This window comes from Rana temporaria, chromosome 1 (genome assembly GCF_905171775.1).
Source record: "Rana temporaria chromosome 1, aRanTem1.1, whole genome shotgun sequence".
In the NCBI taxonomy this organism is placed as follows: Eukaryota; Metazoa; Chordata; class Amphibia; order Anura; family Ranidae; genus Rana; species Rana temporaria.
Window position 1 is genome coordinate 434,140,621 of NC_053489.1, and position 20,969 is coordinate 434,161,589.

General features: G+C 43.0%; 1 protein-coding gene across 3 annotated transcripts in view; it reads left to right on the top strand.

Annotated features, from left to right (window-relative positions):
- The window catches only part of SLC4A4 (solute carrier family 4 member 4), a 316,339-nt gene that overhangs the window by 267,610 nt on the left and 27,760 nt on the right, over window positions 1–20,969 (top strand). For all 3 annotated transcript variants that reach the window (XM_040326059.1, XM_040326074.1, XM_040326066.1), the window contains exons 13-19: window positions 8,729–8,862; window positions 9,430–9,701; window positions 11,324–11,391; window positions 14,533–14,724; window positions 18,089–18,202; window positions 18,394–18,555; window positions 20,387–20,565. In XM_040326059.1, the coding sequence (XP_040181993.1) occupies window positions 8,729–8,862; window positions 9,430–9,701; window positions 11,324–11,391; window positions 14,533–14,724; window positions 18,089–18,202; window positions 18,394–18,555; window positions 20,387–20,565 (1,121 nt within the window). The remainder of the gene's footprint in view (window positions 1–8,728; window positions 8,863–9,429; window positions 9,702–11,323; window positions 11,392–14,532; window positions 14,725–18,088; window positions 18,203–18,393; window positions 18,556–20,386; window positions 20,566–20,969) is intronic.

Consider the following 20,969-nt stretch of genomic DNA (forward strand, 5'->3'; position numbering starts at 1 on the left):
GGACATCTGCGGAGGGAACCCAGGAACGCTCCTCAGGACCATAACCACGCCAGTGGACCAAAAACTGCACCCGACCGCGAACCAGGCGTGAGTCCAGGATATTGCTCACCTCATACTCCTCGTGATTGCCCACTTGGACCGGACGAGGCCGAGGAACCGAGGAAGTGAAGCGATTGCACACCAGTGGCTTCAACAGGGAGACATGAAACACGTTGGAGATCCGCATGCCAGGTGGAAGCGCAAGGGCATAGGCTACCGGGTTTACCCTGCGAAGCACTCGGAAGGGACCAACAAAGCGAGGAGCCAGCTTGGGAGTGGGCACTCGAAGGTTGAGGTTGCGGGTGGACAACCATACACGGTCTCCGACCTGGTAGGAAGGAGCAGGCGCTCGTCTGCGATCAGCCTGGAGTTTCTGGCGCTGCGCAGAGACCTCAAGGGACCTCTGGATCTGTACCCAAGAAGCACGTAGAGCAGAAAGGTGATCCTCCACAGCCGGAATATCCTGGGGAGAGAATGCCTCCGGTAACACGGCAGGTTGGAACCCATAATTGGCCATGAAGGGAGACGTCCCAGAGGAAGAGTTCACAGCCGTGTTCCTGGCAAACTCAGCCCAAGGCAGGAGGTCAACCCAATTGTCCTGGTGATCGGAGACATAGCAACGAAGGAATTGCTCCAAGGCCTGATTGGATCGTTCTGCGGCCCCATTGGACTGAGGGTGGTAGGCCGAGGAGAAGGAGAGATGAATCCCCAACTGGGAGCAAAAGGCGCTCCAGAACCTGGACACAAACTGACTCCCCCGATCCGACACTATCTCTTTGGGCAAACCGTGCAACCGGAAGACCTCCCGGGCAAAAATCGTGGCCAACTCTTGTGCAGAGGGTAACTTCTTGAGAGGAACACAGTGGCACATTTTGGAAAACCGATCCACAATCATGAGAATGACCGTATGGCCTCGGGATGCAGGGAGGTCCACAATGAAATCCATCCCCAGGTGTGACCATGGGCGCTCCCCGGTGGCTATGGGTTGCAGCAGGCCCAACGGAAGGTGCCGAGGGGACTTACTTTGGGCACAAACAGAGCATGCCGCTACATATGCGGCGATGTCGGAACGTAGGGAAGGCCACCAGAACAGACGTGAAACAGCCCAGGACAGCTGATTCTTACCAGGATGCCCCGCGGTCTTGGAGTTATGGTAGGTTCGCAACAACCAAGTGCGCAACTCCTCAGGCACAAAACATCTGCCGTTGGGTGTCCCAGAGGGAGCACCAGACTGAGCCGCCAAAATCTGCTCACCAAGGGGAGAGGTCAGGCTGGTGCGAATGGCGGCCAGGATCTGATTCGGAGGTATGACCGAAGTCGGTATAGATTCCTCCCTGGACAGCTCGGAGTACTGCCGTGATAAGGCATCCGCCCTGATGTTCTTGGAACCAGGTAGGTAGGAGACCACGTAATTAAAACGTGACAAGAACAGAGCCCATCTGGCCTGACGTGGTGTCAATCTCTTGGCCTCAGAAAGGTAGGTCAGATTCTTGTGGTCCGTCAGGATGAGAACCGGAACCACCGAGCCCTCGAGCAAGTGCCTCCACTCTTTGAGAGCCTGCACTATGGCCAATAACTCCCTGTCACCAATCTGATAGTTGCACTCCGCGGATGACAGTTTCCGGGAGTAAAACCCACAAGGAAGCAGCGGACCCTCTGGTGTCCTACGCTGAGACAGAAGGGCGCCTACTCCCGTCTCGGACGCGTCCACCTCGAGGACAAAGGGCAACCCAGGGTTGGGATGAGACAGAATCGGAGCTGACACAAAGGCGGATTTTAGGGCCTCAAAAGCCCGGATGGCCTCGAGCGGCCAGACCTGGGAATTACTGCCCTTCCTGGTCAGATCCGTGAGAGGCTTGGCCAAGCATGGAGAAGTCCCTGATGAACTTCCGATAATAATTGGCGAAGCCCAAAAAACGCTGCAAGGAACGAAGACCACTGGGCTGAGGCCACTGTAAGACAGCCGAAACCTTCTCAGGATCCATGGAGAACCCCTCAGCGGAAATGATGTAACCTAGGAAGGTTACCTGGGATCGGTGAAATTCGCATTTCTCAAGCTTACCGAACAGCTTGTTCTCTCGTAACCGTTGCAACACTCGTTTGACATCCAGAATGTGGGCCTCCCTGGATTCAGAATATACCAAGATGTCATCCAAATAGACCACCACACACTGCTGCAACAGGTCACGGAAAACATCGTTGATGAATTCCTGAAAGACTGCGGGCGCATTGCACAACCCAAAGGGCATAACCAAGGATTCATAATGACCGGTCCTGGTGTTAAAGGCGGTCTTCCACTCATCGCCCGCCTTGATCCTTACCAGGTTATATGCCGCCCTCAGGTCGAGTTTGGTAAAGACCGTGGCCCCTTTAAGGCGATCGAACAGCTCGGAAATCAAGGGTATCGGGTAAGCGTTCTTGATCGTGATGCGATTGAGACCCCTGTAATCGATGCAAGGCCTCAACTCACCGCCCTTCTTTTTCACAAAGAAAAATCCAGCCCCTGCCGGGGACGAGGATTTGCGAATGTGACCACGGGACAGCGCCTCCATCACGTACTCCTCCATGGCCTCATTCTCCGCAACCGACAGTGGATAGACCTTGCCGCGAGGAGGAACGGCACCAGGTTGTAACTCAATGGCACAATCATATGGGCGGTGCGGAGGTAGGGCAACTGCGCGTACCTTATCGAATACATCCCGGTACTGCTCGTATTCAGGAGGCAACAGAGAGTCCGAGGAAGTACACAGCAACTTGACAGGCCCATGGATGCACTTAGCCCCACACTGTGGTGACCATGAGAGGATCTCGGCCGATCTCCAGTCAAAAGTCGGATTATGCTTCTGGAGCCAGGGGTACCCCAAGACCACCGAGTAGTGTGGAGACGAAATAACTTGGAAGCAGACCGACTCTCTGTGAGCGGCACCAATGGCTACCCCCACTGGAAGGGTCTCATGAGTCACGTGTGACGGTTGGAGGGGTCTGCCGTCTATCGCCTCTAGAGCCAGCGGGGAACCTCGAGCCTGTAGAGGAATGGAATTGGCGGCAGCGAACTCACTATCAATGAAAAAACCACCAGCACCAGAGTCCACCAACGCCTGGGTCGTCACCGAGCCCCCGACCCAGGAGAGGACAACAGTGATCAGTGGTTTATCAACACGGGAAACCGGGGACGAGGAGACTCCACCCAAGATCTGCCCCCGACAGGATCTCAGGTGCGAGCGTTTCCCGGACGGTTCGGACATGCCAACCGAAAATGCCCATCGAGACCACAGTACATGCATCGGCCCTCGCGTCTCCGGAGTACCCTCTCCCCCTCGGACAAGCGAGCAAACCCCAGCTGCGAGGGTTCACCCCCAGACAAGTCAACCCCAGGAGGCGTGGGAGGAGAGGGAGGCACGGGTGGGACAGCAAACTTAGGCGCCAAACTGTTAGGAGGCCTCCGCAGGCACTCCTTAAAGGAAGGTCTCTCCCTGAGTCTGGTGTCAATCAAAATCAGGAAAGAAATAAGAGCCTCGAGCTCCACTGGTAGGTCCTTAGCTGCAACCTCATCCTTCAAGGCATCCGAGAGACCATGAGAGAAAGCAGCGACCAGGGCCTCATTATTCCAACCTACCTCTGCTGCCAGGGTACGAAACTCAATGGCGTATTCGGCTACGGATCGTGAACCCTGTCTGACGGACATAAGGAGCTTCGCAGCAGAGGCGGCGCGAGCCGGCACATCGAATACCCTCCGAAGAGAAGCAACAAAACCGGAAAACTCGGCAACCACCGGATTGTTGTTCTCCCATAAAGGACTGGCCCAGGACAAGGCCTTGTCAGAGAGCAGCGAGATCAAGAACCCCACCTTTGATCTCTCAGTGGGAAAGGCATGTGGCAGCAACTCGAAATAAATGCCCACTTGGTTAAGGAAACCTCGGCACTGAGTTGGCTCTCCCCCAAATCGCTGTGGAAGGGGGGCAGAACCGGACATACCCCGAAACACCGCAGGCGCAACATCAGGTGTCGGGGTAGACTCTGGCGCAACAACCGGAGCGGCAGTAGGAGCGGGCCCAGGAGCGACAACCGACCCATCGGCAACGGGAGCGACATGAACCGTGCGTTCAAGCAGGGTTTGCAACGCCACGGCGAACTGACCCAACAGGGACTCCAGCTGATCAAGTCTGGCAACCAGCGTGGGTAGCGAGGATGGCTCTGTACCGTCAAAATTCATGGCTTGGTCCTAATGTTACGGAACCATGAACCAGACGTACAACAAGAGATAAGTGAAAATAAGAAGGCTTTATTGAAAATCAAGCTGTAAAGCAAAAGTCCAACGGATGGTGAAACCAGAGGTCAGGAACCAGAAGAGTAGTCAGACGAAGCCAGGATCAGGAACCAGCAGGGAAGTCAGACGAAGCCAGGATCAGGAACCAGCAGAGAAGTCAGACGAAGCCAGGATCGGAACCAGAAGCAGCAGCAGTCTTAGAAGCATGTGCACACAGGAGGACCAAGCAAGGAACTGAAGTCACAGACCTCCTATATATGTGAGCCAGGTATCCAGCTCCTCCCAGTGGGAAGGAGGAGCCGCAGGGTGGGAGGCTACAAGAGACCTAGAAACCAAGATGGCCGCCAGCACATGTCAAACGAAGGAGACAGGAGAGAGGTAAGACCATGACAGTTTTGCCAGCAAATCGTACGCACCCGGATGCATCTGAGTGCATACGATTTGCAATGCATTCTCTATCTATACGTTTTCCCGTCCGGGCCCGTACGTTTTCAATACTGAAATCGTATGCGGCTGACGGACGGGAAAACCGTAGTGTGAACCCAGCCTTAGTCATCAGACATTTATCTCACTGTCATTCTAGCCAGCTCATCAGCTATCCACAGCACCTGAACATTATTGAATGTGTATTTCCCCTGGTCCTCAACAGCTAACCCAGTGTTGCCAACCTATCAGATTGAAATTTACTGACAAACCACCCAAAATTTACTGGCGCAGCCAGGGTTTTACTGGCATTTCCAAAAGTAAAAAAATTACAGTTTTAAGTTCAAATTTCAGTATTCAGGCTATAAACAAGTACAATATGCAATTAGCAATATGATTTAAGGTACATAATAATGCAACAAACACATATTTCTTATTTTATTTTCAATATAGTAAGTAAGTAGCTCAGGGACAGGACTCAGGAGGGTAAGAAATTAGTCAGGCACACACATATGAAACTGACTCTCAAATTGACAATGACAGCAGTGTGCAGCAGCACAGATCACCGACACAACATGTCCCCTACTGAGTCACAGTGACAGTCACTCTCCACGCCAAGTGATCCCTCCAGTCCACTCCAGTCTAAACAGCACTGACAGTCCTACTTCCGGCCTGCCTTGCTCCCGACCCACACACGAAGCTCTGGCCGCTCTGCTTGGCTCCCTTGCACCATGACATTACAGGACATGCTCAGGAACCGCCTCCGCCAGAGCTGGCCAAACACACTATATCGGGTATTCGGATGGTCTCGGCCAGCTTCGGACCTAGCCAAGCGTCACAGCCATATTTTTTACTGGCAACCTTTTCCTTTTACTGCCATTTACTGGCAGGAGAAAATTGCCTGTTTTTTACTGGCTGCCAGTGAAAATACTGACAATTGGCAACACTGAGCTAACCCCTAAACAAAATGATCAAAAATGCATTTCACCAAGTTTCAAAACCTGTTCATTTCATGTATCCCTCATTTATACAGCCTTAGAACCTAGCTTTGATATGTTTTTCACATGTTCCTCATCACCTAGCCACATAAGCTGATCATAAGCCCATCATCAGGAAGACCCTGAACTATACAATCATATGTTTTACCCTATCTTTCATTCTGATCCTAATCACCTAACTCAAGAATCTGATCCTCAGTCATGCCACTCACCTGTTCCTCTTAAACAATACACCTAATTATCAAAATTACATTTCACCAGTGCCCCGTTAGCCAGCCACTGAACCTGTGTAGCTCAAACCACATACCTTATTAATAGGACAAGCTGGCAACTTTCATTCAGTAAACAGGTTCAATAAAAATAGTATTTCCTCTTACCATATCATTTTTTTCAAATGTACTAGGGAAATAGATTTGCTGCATTTTATTAGCTATATGTAATCTATAGTATATATAGTTATATAGATATCAAATATTTGTTTTGTAATTATATGTAAACTTTACGCAAGATCTATGAAGCCACATTAAAATCAGAATAACAGACAAATAGCTCCCAAGATGTGTTCATGTCAATCCAATATTCACTTTAGTTTATAGTTCTAAATAATGATTTGCTTATAACAAAGATGTCCAATGAATACAACATTTGGATGTTATGGTGAACTATTTCTGCACTGACCATGATAACTCATCTACTGTGACAACAGCTGGTTAATATGAACAAAGTAACACTGTCTCCAAACAAATGCTTGTAAGATCCTTGCATCCCCTTTCCATGACGTTAATAAATTAAGTCTCTTTTCTAAGATAGCATTTTGTCTCTAATTTAGCTAGAGTCAAACTTAAACAGGAACTCATAATTGTTGTTCTTGGTGCCAGTAGTGTTCATGTGGGAAAGAAATGGTAAAGTAAGCTGTGCTATTGGGGCCATAATTTAAGACATGCTATTACTGTAATTATTTCAGTCGGTCATCCACTAGGTCTGTCCTCTGTTATCAAGTAATGGTCAAGTACAATTCAATTGATACTCCATTTTTGTGCCATACATTAATGACTTTGCAATACTTGTATTATATAATATATGTATCTATAGATATATATATGGATATATATATATATATATATATATATATATATATATATATATATATATATATATATATATATTTATATATACATATATATATATATATATATATATATATATATATATATATATATATACATCTATATATATATATACCTATATATATATCTCTCTATATATATCGTTCTCTCTCTCTCTCTCTCTCTCTCTCTCTCTCTCTCTCTCTCTCTCTCTCTCTCTATATATATATATATATATATATATATATATATATATATATAGATAGATATATATGTATAATACCGGTATGTAATATATAGTATTATATTTGTCACCGGGTCCCATAGTATGTTAACAATCGGAAAATAATCTTCCTTGTACATAAGATGTATTGTGATGAATGTTTTTAATATTCTAGCATATTTTATTCAGATTATTTTGTAACTGAAAAAGCAGCACTCATACGCCTTGTCATTTCATTCTACTGATGAATTCAGTGAAAGAGCAGTGATGCCGCTATGTGCGCTTAACGATATCATAAGGCTAAAAGGGATTATACCACTGCACTTGTATGGCCCTTATTATCTCTTGTACCAAATGGCTGCTACTCCATTCTAGGCTTCATTGTAAAACATATAAAGTATTCCATACTGTATATCATTAGATTTTTATAGTGTTTTGATTGAGAAGCTCTAACTACATTTCAGCCAATGCCCAAACCTGAAGTTCAGGCACTGCTGATAATAATAATTACAAAAATGGTTTCAATTCTAGTGGCATTTATATGATATTCTGTATATTAAATGTTATATATCTTAACAAACCTATGGCTTGTTGTATGAAAGACTTATGACACTAGCACACAGTGTGCTTATTGTTACTCAAAAAAACTGCCCTGAAATGTCTGATGTAATTGATATGCCTAATGTTTCCTTGAGTTGGAATTCGAAGTAGGAAGTCAGCTTTGTGTAACCTTATACTGTATATGTCCGCATAAGGCTTTTGTCAGTAAAAACGTTCTTAATTCTGAAGTGTAGAGGCAATTATGATTCTCTTTGCTAAATTTAGATCCTGACCGGTTATTAAAAATTAAAAAAAAATAAGCGTTTAACACGTTCAAATGTTTTAATACAGACAATGTACATTTTTTAATAATTATTAATGATTTGTCTTTTGAAATAACTCACTGATAAAAAAAAATCACAAAAAGCTCTTCTCCTGTCAGCCCTGGGAGACCCAGTTATTCCCCATTTGGCGGCCAGAATCTTACTTGTGACACACTGCATAGAGAAGACGAAGGCAGGCTCTTAGTCACAGTCCATGCCTCAAAGCCACTTCTGCCCTTCCTGGGTAGTCCCTTTTCACCACTGTCTGTAGGGCAGCAGTCGTATGCCAGTGGCCAGACGGAGTTATTACATATGGAAATTAGGGCCAAGCTGTTGACTTTGACAATGTGAAAATAAGCATGTCTGTAACCACACTTTGTATTCAGCTTGGGCTGCACAGTTTAGGGAAAGTGTGTTTGATGCAGCTGGTGGCTCAAATTTTGAAGGTACCTCTGTATTTACAAGAAATGGAAAGGTTTATTTTACTGGACTTTTTAGCTTGGGACATACGCAGTTCCCTTTGCAAAGACAGAATGTTTAAAGGCCATATTTGTGCACATTTTTTCACTTATCACAAATGAGACAAGCGTGGTGTGCATTACCAATTTACTATAGACTGTAATTCGGGGGCCATTCAGAAAATAAGGATACTGTTATGGATTTAGGGAGCCGGGCAGCTGTCAGGATGAATGTCAGGTATTATCGTTCTCCTCACATTTATTATTAACTGTATTAATTTTATGTTTTTTTCACTGGTAAGCTAATATATACATTTAGATATAACAGAAGTTTCTATTCTTCTTCTCTAGGGTGTATTGGAGAGCTTCTTGGGCACTGCTGTCTCAGGTGCTGTTTTTTGCCTTTTTGCTGGCCAGCCGCTTACAATTCTGAGCAGCACGGGTCCTGTCCTTGTGTTTGAGAGACTGTTATTTACCTTCAGCAAGTAAGTCACATATACGAGTTCTGTAAAAAAATGTCATAGGAATGTGCAAGTTAAATTCCTACAAACACCATGACATTATCCGCCTTATTTAATAAAAATAAGAATTAGCGTTTTAGGTAAACATTAGTGTTTTAGGTAAACATATAAAAACCTGGGTAATTCAGACTGAACATATAATCAAAAATACACGTGCAGAGGCAACTATCTGTGGGAAATTTATTTTAAAGGGTTCAATAGATATACAAATGTAGGCAGCCAAAGTTGTAAGTACAGTTTATCTCAACTGTTGCGGTGAAAGTACCACTCCATGAGCTTTCTTATTGTTCCTTTAATGTGGTTGGTGGCCTCACTCACTCCAGCTGCTTCTGGTCATTTTTTTGATACACAGTTTTCACTAATGGTAACTTCAGCTTATGTATTATCATCATATGCACCCTTTATGAACAATGCTGCATATCACATCATTCTGTATTGTATGTGTTGTATTTTTTAGAATAGCAATGGCTTTAAAGCTTTATTTTTTATTTTTTTAATGCCTGATTTTGCCCTTGTCTTTTCATTTTCTAGAGATAACAGGCTTGACTACTTAGAGTTCCGCTTGTGGATTGGCCTGTGGTCAGCTTTCCTGTGTCTCATATTGGTGGCAACAGATGCTAGTTCCCTGGTCAAGTATTTTACACGGTTCACTGAAGAAGGCTTTGCCTGTCTTATCAGCTTCATCTTCATTTATGATGCTTTTAAAACAATGATCAAGTTTTCACATTACTACCCAATCAACTCAGATTTTACAGTCTATGATGCTACATTGTTTAACTGTGCCTGCCTCCCGAAGGATCCAAGTAAGTATCTACAGATTCTGTTAACATTTTGTTTTTGCTACATGTGCACATAGAAGAATGAAATATGACAACTGCAGACTTTCTTGCCCTTTTGTAAGAGGCCTCTTTGCTCTCCTGTGCATTCATTATTTATGTCTGCTTACGTTGGGGTTGCATGGTAAAGTTGAATTTGAAATTAAATACCATATTACACTGTCAGTATGTGCTGAAGAGGGTTAGTTGTTCTTCCATATAATTATTGTATAATCCTAATAAAATTATTATATTGGAAAAAAAATGATGTCAATTAAATAATAAATATTTAAAATAGTTTTGGATATATAAGCAAGTGCGATTATCTTACTGTAGATCTTACCATGGAGTGTTAATGTTTTAAATAACGTGTTTTAATCCTTAGCTTCTAGTTATACAACTGCATGGTCACATGCCACAGAGCCATAGATGTTCCAAAGCATTGGGTGCTTTGTGTTGCAAATTTTTAATAGCTTCTGTGGTCCAAAACTCACTCTACCCCCTTCCCACCTCCCACAAACAACTATTGGTCAGTAAAGCTAACCATTGCAATTATGATCACAGGAACTGGTTGACATTTGTTTAATCGATTTTCGGGGCTCCTGACATGCTCAGTAAAGCATAGGACTATTCAGAGGCTTGCTGTATGTGTCTACCGACAGTTTAAATGATAGAGCTTCATTTTGAGATTGTTTAAAAAGGTCTCTCACCTTCCTCACATATAATGCATAACTACTGGTTCTGCATTGAATGTCATGACATCAGAATGTGAAGAGAACAGGCATTGGGGGACCAATCAACAGCTAGGTGGGAGACTACTGGGGGGAGTATTGGTTAAGTATTACAGCTTATTTCTCTACCTCTACTTCAAACATGTCATACTTACCCTGCTCTGTGCAATGGTTTTGCACAGAGCAGCCCAAATCCTCCTCTTCTTGGGTCCCCTGCTGGCGCTCCTGGCTCCTCCCCCCTGCCGAGTTCCCCATGATCAAGCTGTTTGCTATGGGGGGCTCTTGTGCTTGATCGCTCTCAAGCTGCATCGCTCTCAAGCTGCACACACAGAGCATGGCTGGGCCCACCCTGCTCCCTCCTCACTGGCTGTGATTGACAGCAACAGAAGCCAATGGCTCCCACTGCTGTGTATCTGCCAATGAGGAGGGAGAGACTTGGGATAGCTGCTCATGCATAGAATGTGAATGGGCCCTGCAAACAAATCTGCCTGTTCACCATGCTCGCATGAAGGTGGAAAGCTCTTGTGGGGGAGGAGCCGAGACAGCCGCCGAGGGACCCCAGAAGACGTGGATCGGGGACACTGTGTGCAAAACGAGGTAAGTATAACATGTTTGTTATTTTAAAAACAATGTAACTTTAAATACCACCAAAAGAAAGCCATATCTATCTCTATTATAGCTCTAGCTCTGTTTGCATACATGACAGCTCAATTGTCAGTTAAGTAACGCAGTGCCAAAAAAGCAAAAAATTGGCATGTGGGGGTAAATCTTCTGGAGGGCAAGTGGATATATAAGCCATACATACACTCCATAAACAAATGTTGAACTTTTTTATCTGTAAAGAGGACATTGCATTAAACTAAAAACATTATGTTACAGGTAACAGCTCGATGTTTAATGAGACCACAGGATCCCCCCTGGAATTCCTGAATACCACTGAGGATCTGGTAAATATTTTAAGTTAAAAAAGTGCCCTTACTATAGAAAAAAAAATGCAGGTGCTTGACTGCCAAGAGCTACGATCTTAAAGCAATGAAATTAGACTTAAGGCTGGATTCACACCTATGTATTTTTAGTCCTTTTTGCATTTTGCAGATTTGTACTACAGTCTATTTAACATGGTTTCCTATTGAAACACGTCTGTAGTTCAAATCTGCAAAATGCAAAAAGCACAAACAATTTGTGGTGCAACGGATCGTCATTGATCCGTGATCCGAACGGGTCAACGTGTTTGGATCGGCACACCACGCGATCTGCGGATTAAGCTTCGGAAAGGCCACGGCTTTGGCCTAGCTCCGGAGTGGCGGCCATCTTGGTCCACCCGGTGGTGGCCTAGGTGAGCTCCCCAGAGTGGCGCGCTGACATCATCATCACCCGCCTGCTTGTGCATCTGCGGATGGGTCTGCCTGCTTCTCTTGTATTTCTGGTAAGACTAAGCATGCAAGCAGACAATCTTCAGTGCAGTGGGGCTATATACAGTGGGGGAGATGTGGGGAGATGTGGATATTACAGTGGGGGTGGGGGAGATGTGGATATTACAGTGGGGGTGGGGGAGATGTGGACATTCCAGTGGGGGAGATGTGGACATTACAGTGGGGGAGATGTGGATATTACAGTGAGGAGATGTGGACATTACAGTGGGGGAGATGTGGATATTACATTGGGGGGAGATGTGGACATTAAAGTGGGGAAGATGTGGACATTAGAGTGGGGGAGATGTGGACATTACAGTGGGGAGATGTGGATATTACAGTGGGGGAGATGACGTGGATATTACAGTCGGGGAGATGACTTGGATATTACAGTGGGGAGATGACATGGATATTACAGTGGGGGACATGTGGATATTACAGTGGGGGTGGGGGAGATGTGGACATTAAAGTGAGGGAGATGTGGATATTACAGTGGGGGTGGGAGACATGTGGACATTACAGTGGGGGAGATGTGGACATTACAGTGGGGGAGATGTGGACATTACAGTGGGGGAGATGTGGATATTACAGTGAGGAGATGTGGACATTAAAGTGGGGAAGATGTGGACATTAGAGTGGGGAGATGTGGATATTACAGTGGGGGAGATGGCGTGGATATTACAGTCGGGGAGATAACTTAGATATTACAGTGGGGAGATGACATGGATATTACAGTGGGGGAGATGTGGATATTGCAGTTGGAGTGATGACGTGGATATTGCAGTGGGGGAGATGACGTGAATATTACAGTGGGGGAGATGTGGATATTACAGTGGGGGGGGATGTGGACATTACAGTGGGGGGAGATGTGGATATTACAGTGGGGGAGATGTGGATATTACAGTGGGGGGATGTGGACATTACAGTGGGGGGAGATGTGGATATTACAGTGGGGGGAGATGTGGATATTACAGTGGGGGGATGTGGACATTACAGTGGGGGGAGATGTGGATATTACAGTGGGGGGAGATGTGGACATTACAGTGGGGGAGGTGGGGAGATGTGGATATTACAGTGGGGGAGATGTAGATATTACAGTGGGGAGATGTGGACATTACAGTGTGGACTATATATGGTGGTGATCCGGAAAATTATCCGATCCGTAAATCTGATCCGAGGAACGATCTGAACGGTGAGTTTTTTGATCCGTTGGACCCCTACAAAAAAATGCATAGGTGTGAATCCAGCATTTTAGGAAAGTCCATAAACTGGGTTTCAGCCTGGGGTGTAGTGATAGACAGAAATTAAAAAGGCAAGTTTTTCAGAACCACTGTGCCGATCTGAATAGGACCAAGTGCTATGTGCATGGGGCCCCTAGGGGATTCAACAATGACTGAAAACAGGCGGTGATAATTCTGCTTTATGCAGGATTCACACCTATGCATTATTTGTGCTTTTTGCATTTTGCAGATTTGAACTACAGAATGTGTTCCATAGGAAACCATGGTAAACGGACTGTAGTACAAATCTGCAAGATGCAAAAAGCACAAAAAATGCATAGGTGTGAATCCAGCCTAAGGAAGTTACAGCCAGCACTGAATCTACCGCTCTTACTTATGCAGTCTTTCATCTAACCTTTCAGCTCTTTGCCCTTTCATCCTCTGAAATAGCAGGTGACTGGTGGGCAGGTCTTAGCTCAGTCTTTCTTTTCAGTACAAATAAAGGTGGAGGCACAGGGCTGTACAATTTGATGGAGGGCTGCGGATGTTCTGTCTTGGCAGCTTTTTAGAGGAAGCGTGGGCAGGGATAGTGAAGGCTGTGTAGAGCATACAGCCCAACAACCACTGTTTCGATTTTAATGTAAACAAATGCTATGTGCCCTGGTTCCCAAAATGGATTCAAGAGGAATTTTCACCTTATGGTGAAATTACTTATTTAATTGTAGTCTTGTGAACCAGTACAGCAGGGAGCCAAAGTGAGAAATAATACCGCTCAGAAAACTGCTGATCCCCTGGCTTTGCTTCTTTCCCACCAAGCCAAAAGGGTGCTGGCTATGCACAGGTGCATTGGATGAAAAGAGGTCCTGGACTGCCGCACTCCTTAAAACAATATCTTTATTCAGCAAGTGAAATACAAAAAACAACCAACAATGTTGCAGTCAAAAAGAAGTGAACAAAAGGAAAAGCAGGGAGCCACTAGCAATTGTTTAAGAAGCCACCAGATTCAGAAAGGTCCAACAGAGAGTCAGCATGTATATACTGAATTGTTATATAAGGTATATAAGGTAGAGACCTGCTTATAGTAAATAAATGACAGCCCTACACGTTAGTTCACATAATTACTATATATTTTCATGAGCTCTATATTATTTTAGGTTTAAACCTTCTTTAACACTAGCACTGTTTAGGCCCAAATGTATGGTGCCAAAGATATAGAATTAAAAATGTATGTGATTTGGCAGCTCATAGTTTGTCTGTTGCAGAAACCAAGTATTTTGGCAAAGAATAGTTATTCTTTCAGGGTGCTTGTACAGGATGTGTAAACAGTTTTATGGAACTCTTTTAAATTAAATATGCATTTTATAATTCCTGATTTTGGATTAGATTGCTGTGGGTACTACTATGAACATGTTCCAAATGAGTTGACTCTTTTATAAGCCAATATTCTTCCTTACAGCACCACAACTACACCATTGACTGGTCATCTCTGGACAAAAAGCAATGTCTGAAATATGGAGGCCAGCTTATTGGCAGCAGCTGTAACTTTGTTCCTGACATCGCTTTAATGTCTTTTATCCTGTTCTTTGGCACATACACATGCTCTATGGCTTTGAAAAAGTTCAAAACCAGCCGCTACTTTCCAACCATGGTGAGTATCTAAAATAATTTTAAAACGATAAAGGTATAAATACAAGTATTTTACAGATTTCTGCTATTACACACTAATTGCTGCTATGCAAACATGCCTGGAAATTAATTCATTATTACATCTTGTTGAGATAATGGTTTATTACAGATATGGCAAAAGCTTTTTTGAACCTATATTTGATGTGCAGCAATGAGGAGGACTATTTACAGCAGTATACACATTACGATAACCCCAACAGTACGCGTATAATGTGTTTTAACAACATTATCTATAAATAATTATATTTGGAAGCAGTCTACACTTTAATATGATGATGATAGCACTACACAAATGTGCTAAAAACACTCAAAAACCTATGATGTGATTATGCCAAAAGAACTTTTATAATGTAATGATGACAGTGGTATACGCATATACTATGATGACAGCAGTGTCTATATGTCATGACAGCAATGTACATTTAGTATAACCGAAGCCTCTATATTCTTTAAAATGTCTAATTATAGCAAGATCCCAGGTAAAGTTATAGATATTCAAATCCCATCTGATGGATAGTGACAACAACTAAATTCAACTTAAAATATTAAGAGTCCCACTACACAGTGTAAAAGAAGTGCTCTTATAACAAATCAGTCTCTCTCCACTTCTTCTTTCACCAGTGCACCACCACGTGTCTAATGCACTCACCACAATTACTTGACCCCTTTAAAAAGAAGGTCATAAGCGCTTAATCATAAACAAAATCCAACTGCCCAGTCCAGCCAGTGGTGATCTCTCTTCACAAGTACTCCTTCCCCAGAAAGAATGATGACCTCTCTCAAGGGATATCCATGAGGAGCAAAAAAATATGTGAATACTATCATAGTGCAGTATTTATTAAAAGTGGTAAAATGCCCATAAGATGCAAACTATAGCCACTCACATTTCATGGTGGTCAGTCTCTCGGTACCAATATGCACAGCATGTGTTTCCACGCCTCTACATGTTTTGCTGATACAGCATCCTCGGGAGCTTTCTGAGGATGCTTACCAGTGTAAAATGTAGAGGCGGTAACGTGATCATCATATTCGGTACACAATGTGATGTAATATCCGGTTCTGGCAGAGAGATTGAGCTAAATGATTATTTAAAGGTAAGGCACACTTGAAGGGAGTAGCTTCACAGCAACCAATAATCACAGAATAATTCACAATATTATCTATACTAAAAGGAGTAGATGCCCACTATTGTTAACTTAAAGTTATAGATATTTATGCCCTGCATTACATTTTCCTGCACCTATGGCTTATATTTGCCCTCACAAAATGTGAAAAGTGCTGCAAGTATCCCACAGTGAAAATTACCCACATATTGAAATTATGGAGGCTTGGGATAAAGGATCTCAATATCATTTAAAATAGCATGTATTGAATGGTGTGGAATTCAAAGGTGGCAGTTACTGTAGAGCAGTGGTCATCAACCCTGTCCTCAGGGCCCACTAACAGGCCAGGATTTATGGGGAGATGCAAACTAGAATACTGCAATCACTGAGCAGCAAATTATATCACCTGTGATGTATTTCAGTTATCTTGCAAACCTGGCCTGTTAGTGGGCCCTGAGGACAGGGTTGATGACCACTGCTTTAGAGGGTGCAAGCCTATCTGTGGTGTAAAGGTCTCTCTTGTTCGAGTCTTATTTGGACAGGGCAACAATGATTCTCAGAGACCTTTTCTCTTTCTTTTTAGTATTTTCGAGTTTAGCTGTAAATAGATGATTAGTCTGAACAATACAAAACAATCCAAACACATCTCATCTAAGAGACTGAATCTTGCAACTCTAAAATATATATTTTTGTGGGGAGAATTGGTTCTTTTGTGGAAATGTATATATCCTGTCTTTATTCTTTTTTCCTGTGTTGATCTGGGTTAATTTAACGTCTCAGTTTCCTGCTGTGTGTGTGATTCAGCAATTGATACCAGTACCCTGCCTCGTGGAAATGTGTGTGACCATGCAGGGCATTGTGAGACTACGGAAGCAGAACATCTATTCACATTACTTGTAGTCGCTTAATTAAAGTATCAGGTTATTGAAAATTCACTCAAGTAAACTCTTCCCAACATCAGTATATTTTGGAAATTTTAGCTTGGGCTGAGAAGGTTTGAAACACATTGTTCTGCATTAACTATAGCTAAAACACATAAAAGAAGGTGTATTTTTAATATCTCTTTGTTTTATCTTAGCAGATATACTTTTAATTTCCATTTGTAAGGCCCCAGCTATGAAATATATAACTTGCTTACTGCAGGATTTCCTGATAGTTTAACTTACCACATAATGTACAGTATTGTGACAGAAGCAAAACTTCTTGCTCCACAGCAAAACCTATATATAGGGCCCTTTGGCTTTAGGCCTCGTACACACGACCGAGAAACTCAACAGAATCCATCAAGAAACTTGGTGGGAGAGCTTTTTTGCCGAGGAAAACATTTGTGTGTACGTTTTTCATCGAGGAAACTGTCGAGGAACTCGACAAGGAAAAAAGAGAACAAGTTCTCTTTCTCCTCGACGGGAGTCTCAATTTCCTCTTCGTGTTCCTCGTCGGGCTGGTTTTCGACGAGAAACTCGAGCGTGTGTATGCTAAGAAACCCTTGCATGCTCAGAATAAAGTGTGAGACGGGAGTAAAAGTAGCATTTGTAATGGAGATAAAACATTTTTCACGCTGTAACAGACTGAAAAGTGCAAATCATCTCCGACCAAACTTTTACTTAACACGCAGTAACATGAGATTAGCAAAAGCAGCCCCAAGGGTTGTGCCAGTGGAATCAAACTTCCCCTGCCATTGTATGTGTTGTACGTCACCGCGTTTGAGAACGAGGAGATTTTGTCTTGACAGTGTGTACGCAAAGCAAGCTTGTCAAGTTCCTCGACAAGCCTAACAAGAAACTCGTTGAGGAAAACGATGTGTCTTTTCCGACGAGTTCCTCAGTCGTGTGTACGAGGCCTTACAGTTCATATCGGTTATTCCTACCAGTTAGACCTTTGTAACGCAGTAAAACAAATTTAAATCATTCTGGCAGAATTCAGTTAGTTCTATGCTTCCGCAACTTATATTCTGACTGATTAAACCTTTATATAGTCAGTCATGGGGGGCCTTCAAGACATGCATGCATGGGACCCTGTGTGCTAATGGGTCTCTCAGCATAGGCTATTGTTTTGTGTTTGATTAGAAATACTGGACATGTTTCATTAGTAGTGTGCCTGCTCAATACTCATTTCAATATAAATCCAAACATGTACCTGTATCTCATGATTTAGTCTGCTTTAAATATAATGATTGACCTTACGCTCTGATATTTATCTCTGTGGGTCTTTTTCATACTATAGGCCAGAAATCTGATCAGTGACTTTGCCATCATTTTATCCATTTTCATTTTCTGTGGAATTGATGCTCTTGTTGGAGTTGATACACCAAAGTTGATTGTCCCAAGTGAATTCAAGGTGAGTAAAATAAATCAAATATACAGCCTACAAATGTAATAGATTTTAGTAGAGGTCTTTAAATGGAGCAGTACTTGCCAAGAAAAAGGGTTTGAAACTCACAAAATATTTTGCCAGAGCAGAATCAATAATTTGAACCAGACCAAGCTAAACTGTTCACTTCACTAAATGTACTAATGTTTCCCTTTAAGCCAACAAGTCCTAACCGAGGCTGGTTTGTCCCACCCTTTGGAGGAAACCCTTGGTGGGTGTATCTGGCTGCTGCTTTGCCGGCTTTACTTGTTACCATCTTAATCTTCATGGATCAACAGATTACAGGTGTCATCGTCAACAGGAAGGAACACAAGCTAAAGGTGCGTCTTTAATATTGGCTCACCACATTTCTTCACTTCTCTGTCAGGGAGACCACTGAAATATTAAACAGCATGCTACAGACACTATTTATTTATTTATAGTCAGTTACAGAACTGTTTCCAAGCAGGCAGCAGGATTATATTACTGAAAATTTCAGCAGGAGTCTGCAATTCCATCTATCTTTACTTTTGCCCTATGCAAACACCTCTTATTACCTGGCATAGTGAAATGCAAAATACAGGTTAATGGAAAACTGTTTTCACTGGTGTCCAAAATAGCACTAGCAAAATACACTGTATTCTTTCTTGTCTAATCTCAGATTTTCAATGCAGTCAGCAGTGTATGTTTATGTCCCTTAACGTTGTCCTCTGAAAATAGTGTATGCAGATAGTGATATAGAGGTATCTTCAGCATACACTGAGGGCAGGGGAAGCAATTCAAGATGGAAGCATTCATTGCTGGTCTCTCTCACTAGCCCTTTAATGCTGAACGCTATACATATAAGGGAGCTATTCTATGTACCAATATATTTTGTATATATGTCCATCCACCCCTGGGATATACTCTGCCCTGCCATACAACTGAGCCCTGTCTGGCAGGTCAGGGGACATGATTTTTCTCTGCTGCTTGTTCCCCATGTCTTGTCCCTCCCCCAGCCTGTGATTGGACAGTGAAATGAGAAGCAGCAGACTGATGAACTTTTCTCTCTGTTACGTTGCTCTCTTCTCCTCTAAGTATGCTGCACACGATGACTGTATCACAGTCTTGTGCTGCTACTACCTCTTCTAATCTGTAAAGGGAGTTGCAAGAGGCTAATATAAGGTCAAATTGATACTTACTGTATGTTGCTTACATAAAAAAAATCATGTTTTAATAAAGAATACAGGGTTTTACCTAATATCCTCCAGGAGTTTAGCTTTAAAATATTATTCTTAGCTCAAAATGATATGTCATATGTTTGCAGGAGTAGTTCAGCAGACATCCTGATGATTTGCTATAGCCTATATAGATAGCATAAAAACACAAGCAAATATTGGATATTCTAGACAATTTCAATCTGTTTTTTACTTGTCCCCTATATTAATGTAAGATAAATCAGATTAAATTGTTATTGTATATGTCATTATCATTCAAAGTGTGAAATGTTCTGTTTTGCATACCGCATAGGAATCTAAAATAATATAAAAAAAAAAAAAAATTCTCAACTTTTCTTTTGGAAAAATTCAGATCCATACATATATTCTCATGGATTAGTCAAGTATCACATGCACTACAAATGGGACTCTGTCAAGTGCAGTGATTGTCCTGGTTAAGCAGGGTGGAACTGACATGTTGTGAGATCTGAACTTGTACTCAGTGAAAGACCTTCCGTCTCTGTTCCCCAGATCACTTTCAATACAAATTAGTGATTTTAGCCTGTGGTAAATTCACAGGTCATAAAGACTGCAATCCTGACATTGTTCTGGTTAGAATAATAATGTCTTTTTTTTTCCGCTGTTCAATAAAATTAATTCACTTCCCCAAAATTCCTATATGTGCAATGTTATCCATTACTTCCTGAATTCTCAGATGTCTCCTGTGAATAACCCCTTGCAATGTGTAGTGGTAGTCCATCAATGAAACAATAGCTGCATATTGCAAGACCCTGCATTCATGACATATGAGTAGTCATTATATCTCCACAATCACTGCACAGATTCTACTTAACATGGTGTCCTGTTGGCAGACATAAATGTTTGCGATCTGGTGTTTCTGCTGTTGTGACCACATAAGTAATATTGGCCTGATTGTTTCACTTTAATTAAACATTTCCTCTGTCTTCAATCCTAGAAAGGAGCTGGGTACCATCTGGACCTGTTTTGGGTGGCTGTTCTGATGATTGTATGCTCTTTCATGGCTCTTCCTTGGTATGTGGCTGCAACTGTCATCTCCATTGCCCACATCGACAGCTTGAAAATGGAAACTGAGACATCAGCCCCAGGAGAGCAACCTAAGTTCTTGGGAGTAAGGTACTACTGAAAAATAAATACACATAATGGTGGCCAAAGGCCACACTTGGGCAAAAATCAGCTTGAGCCCCATATAGCTTCTGTCTTTCATCATCTGTCCTCTTGCCCAAATATGGTATATTTTCTAGGTGTTGCGCACCATCCTTTTCTGACACCTTCTGAACCAGCTCTGCCCTCACTGATATTAAAGTTACCAAACATATGTATTCCATTTTGAACAGGCTCCCTCATGGCACGGGACCAGTAAGACATAATAGTAATGCCCTGTACACACAATCGGTTCGTCTGATGAAAACAGACCGATGGACCGTTTTCATCGGACGAACCGATCGTGTGTGGGCCTCATCAGTTTTTTTCCCATTGGTAGAACCTGTTTTAAAATTTCCGTATGGTTAAAAAACCAA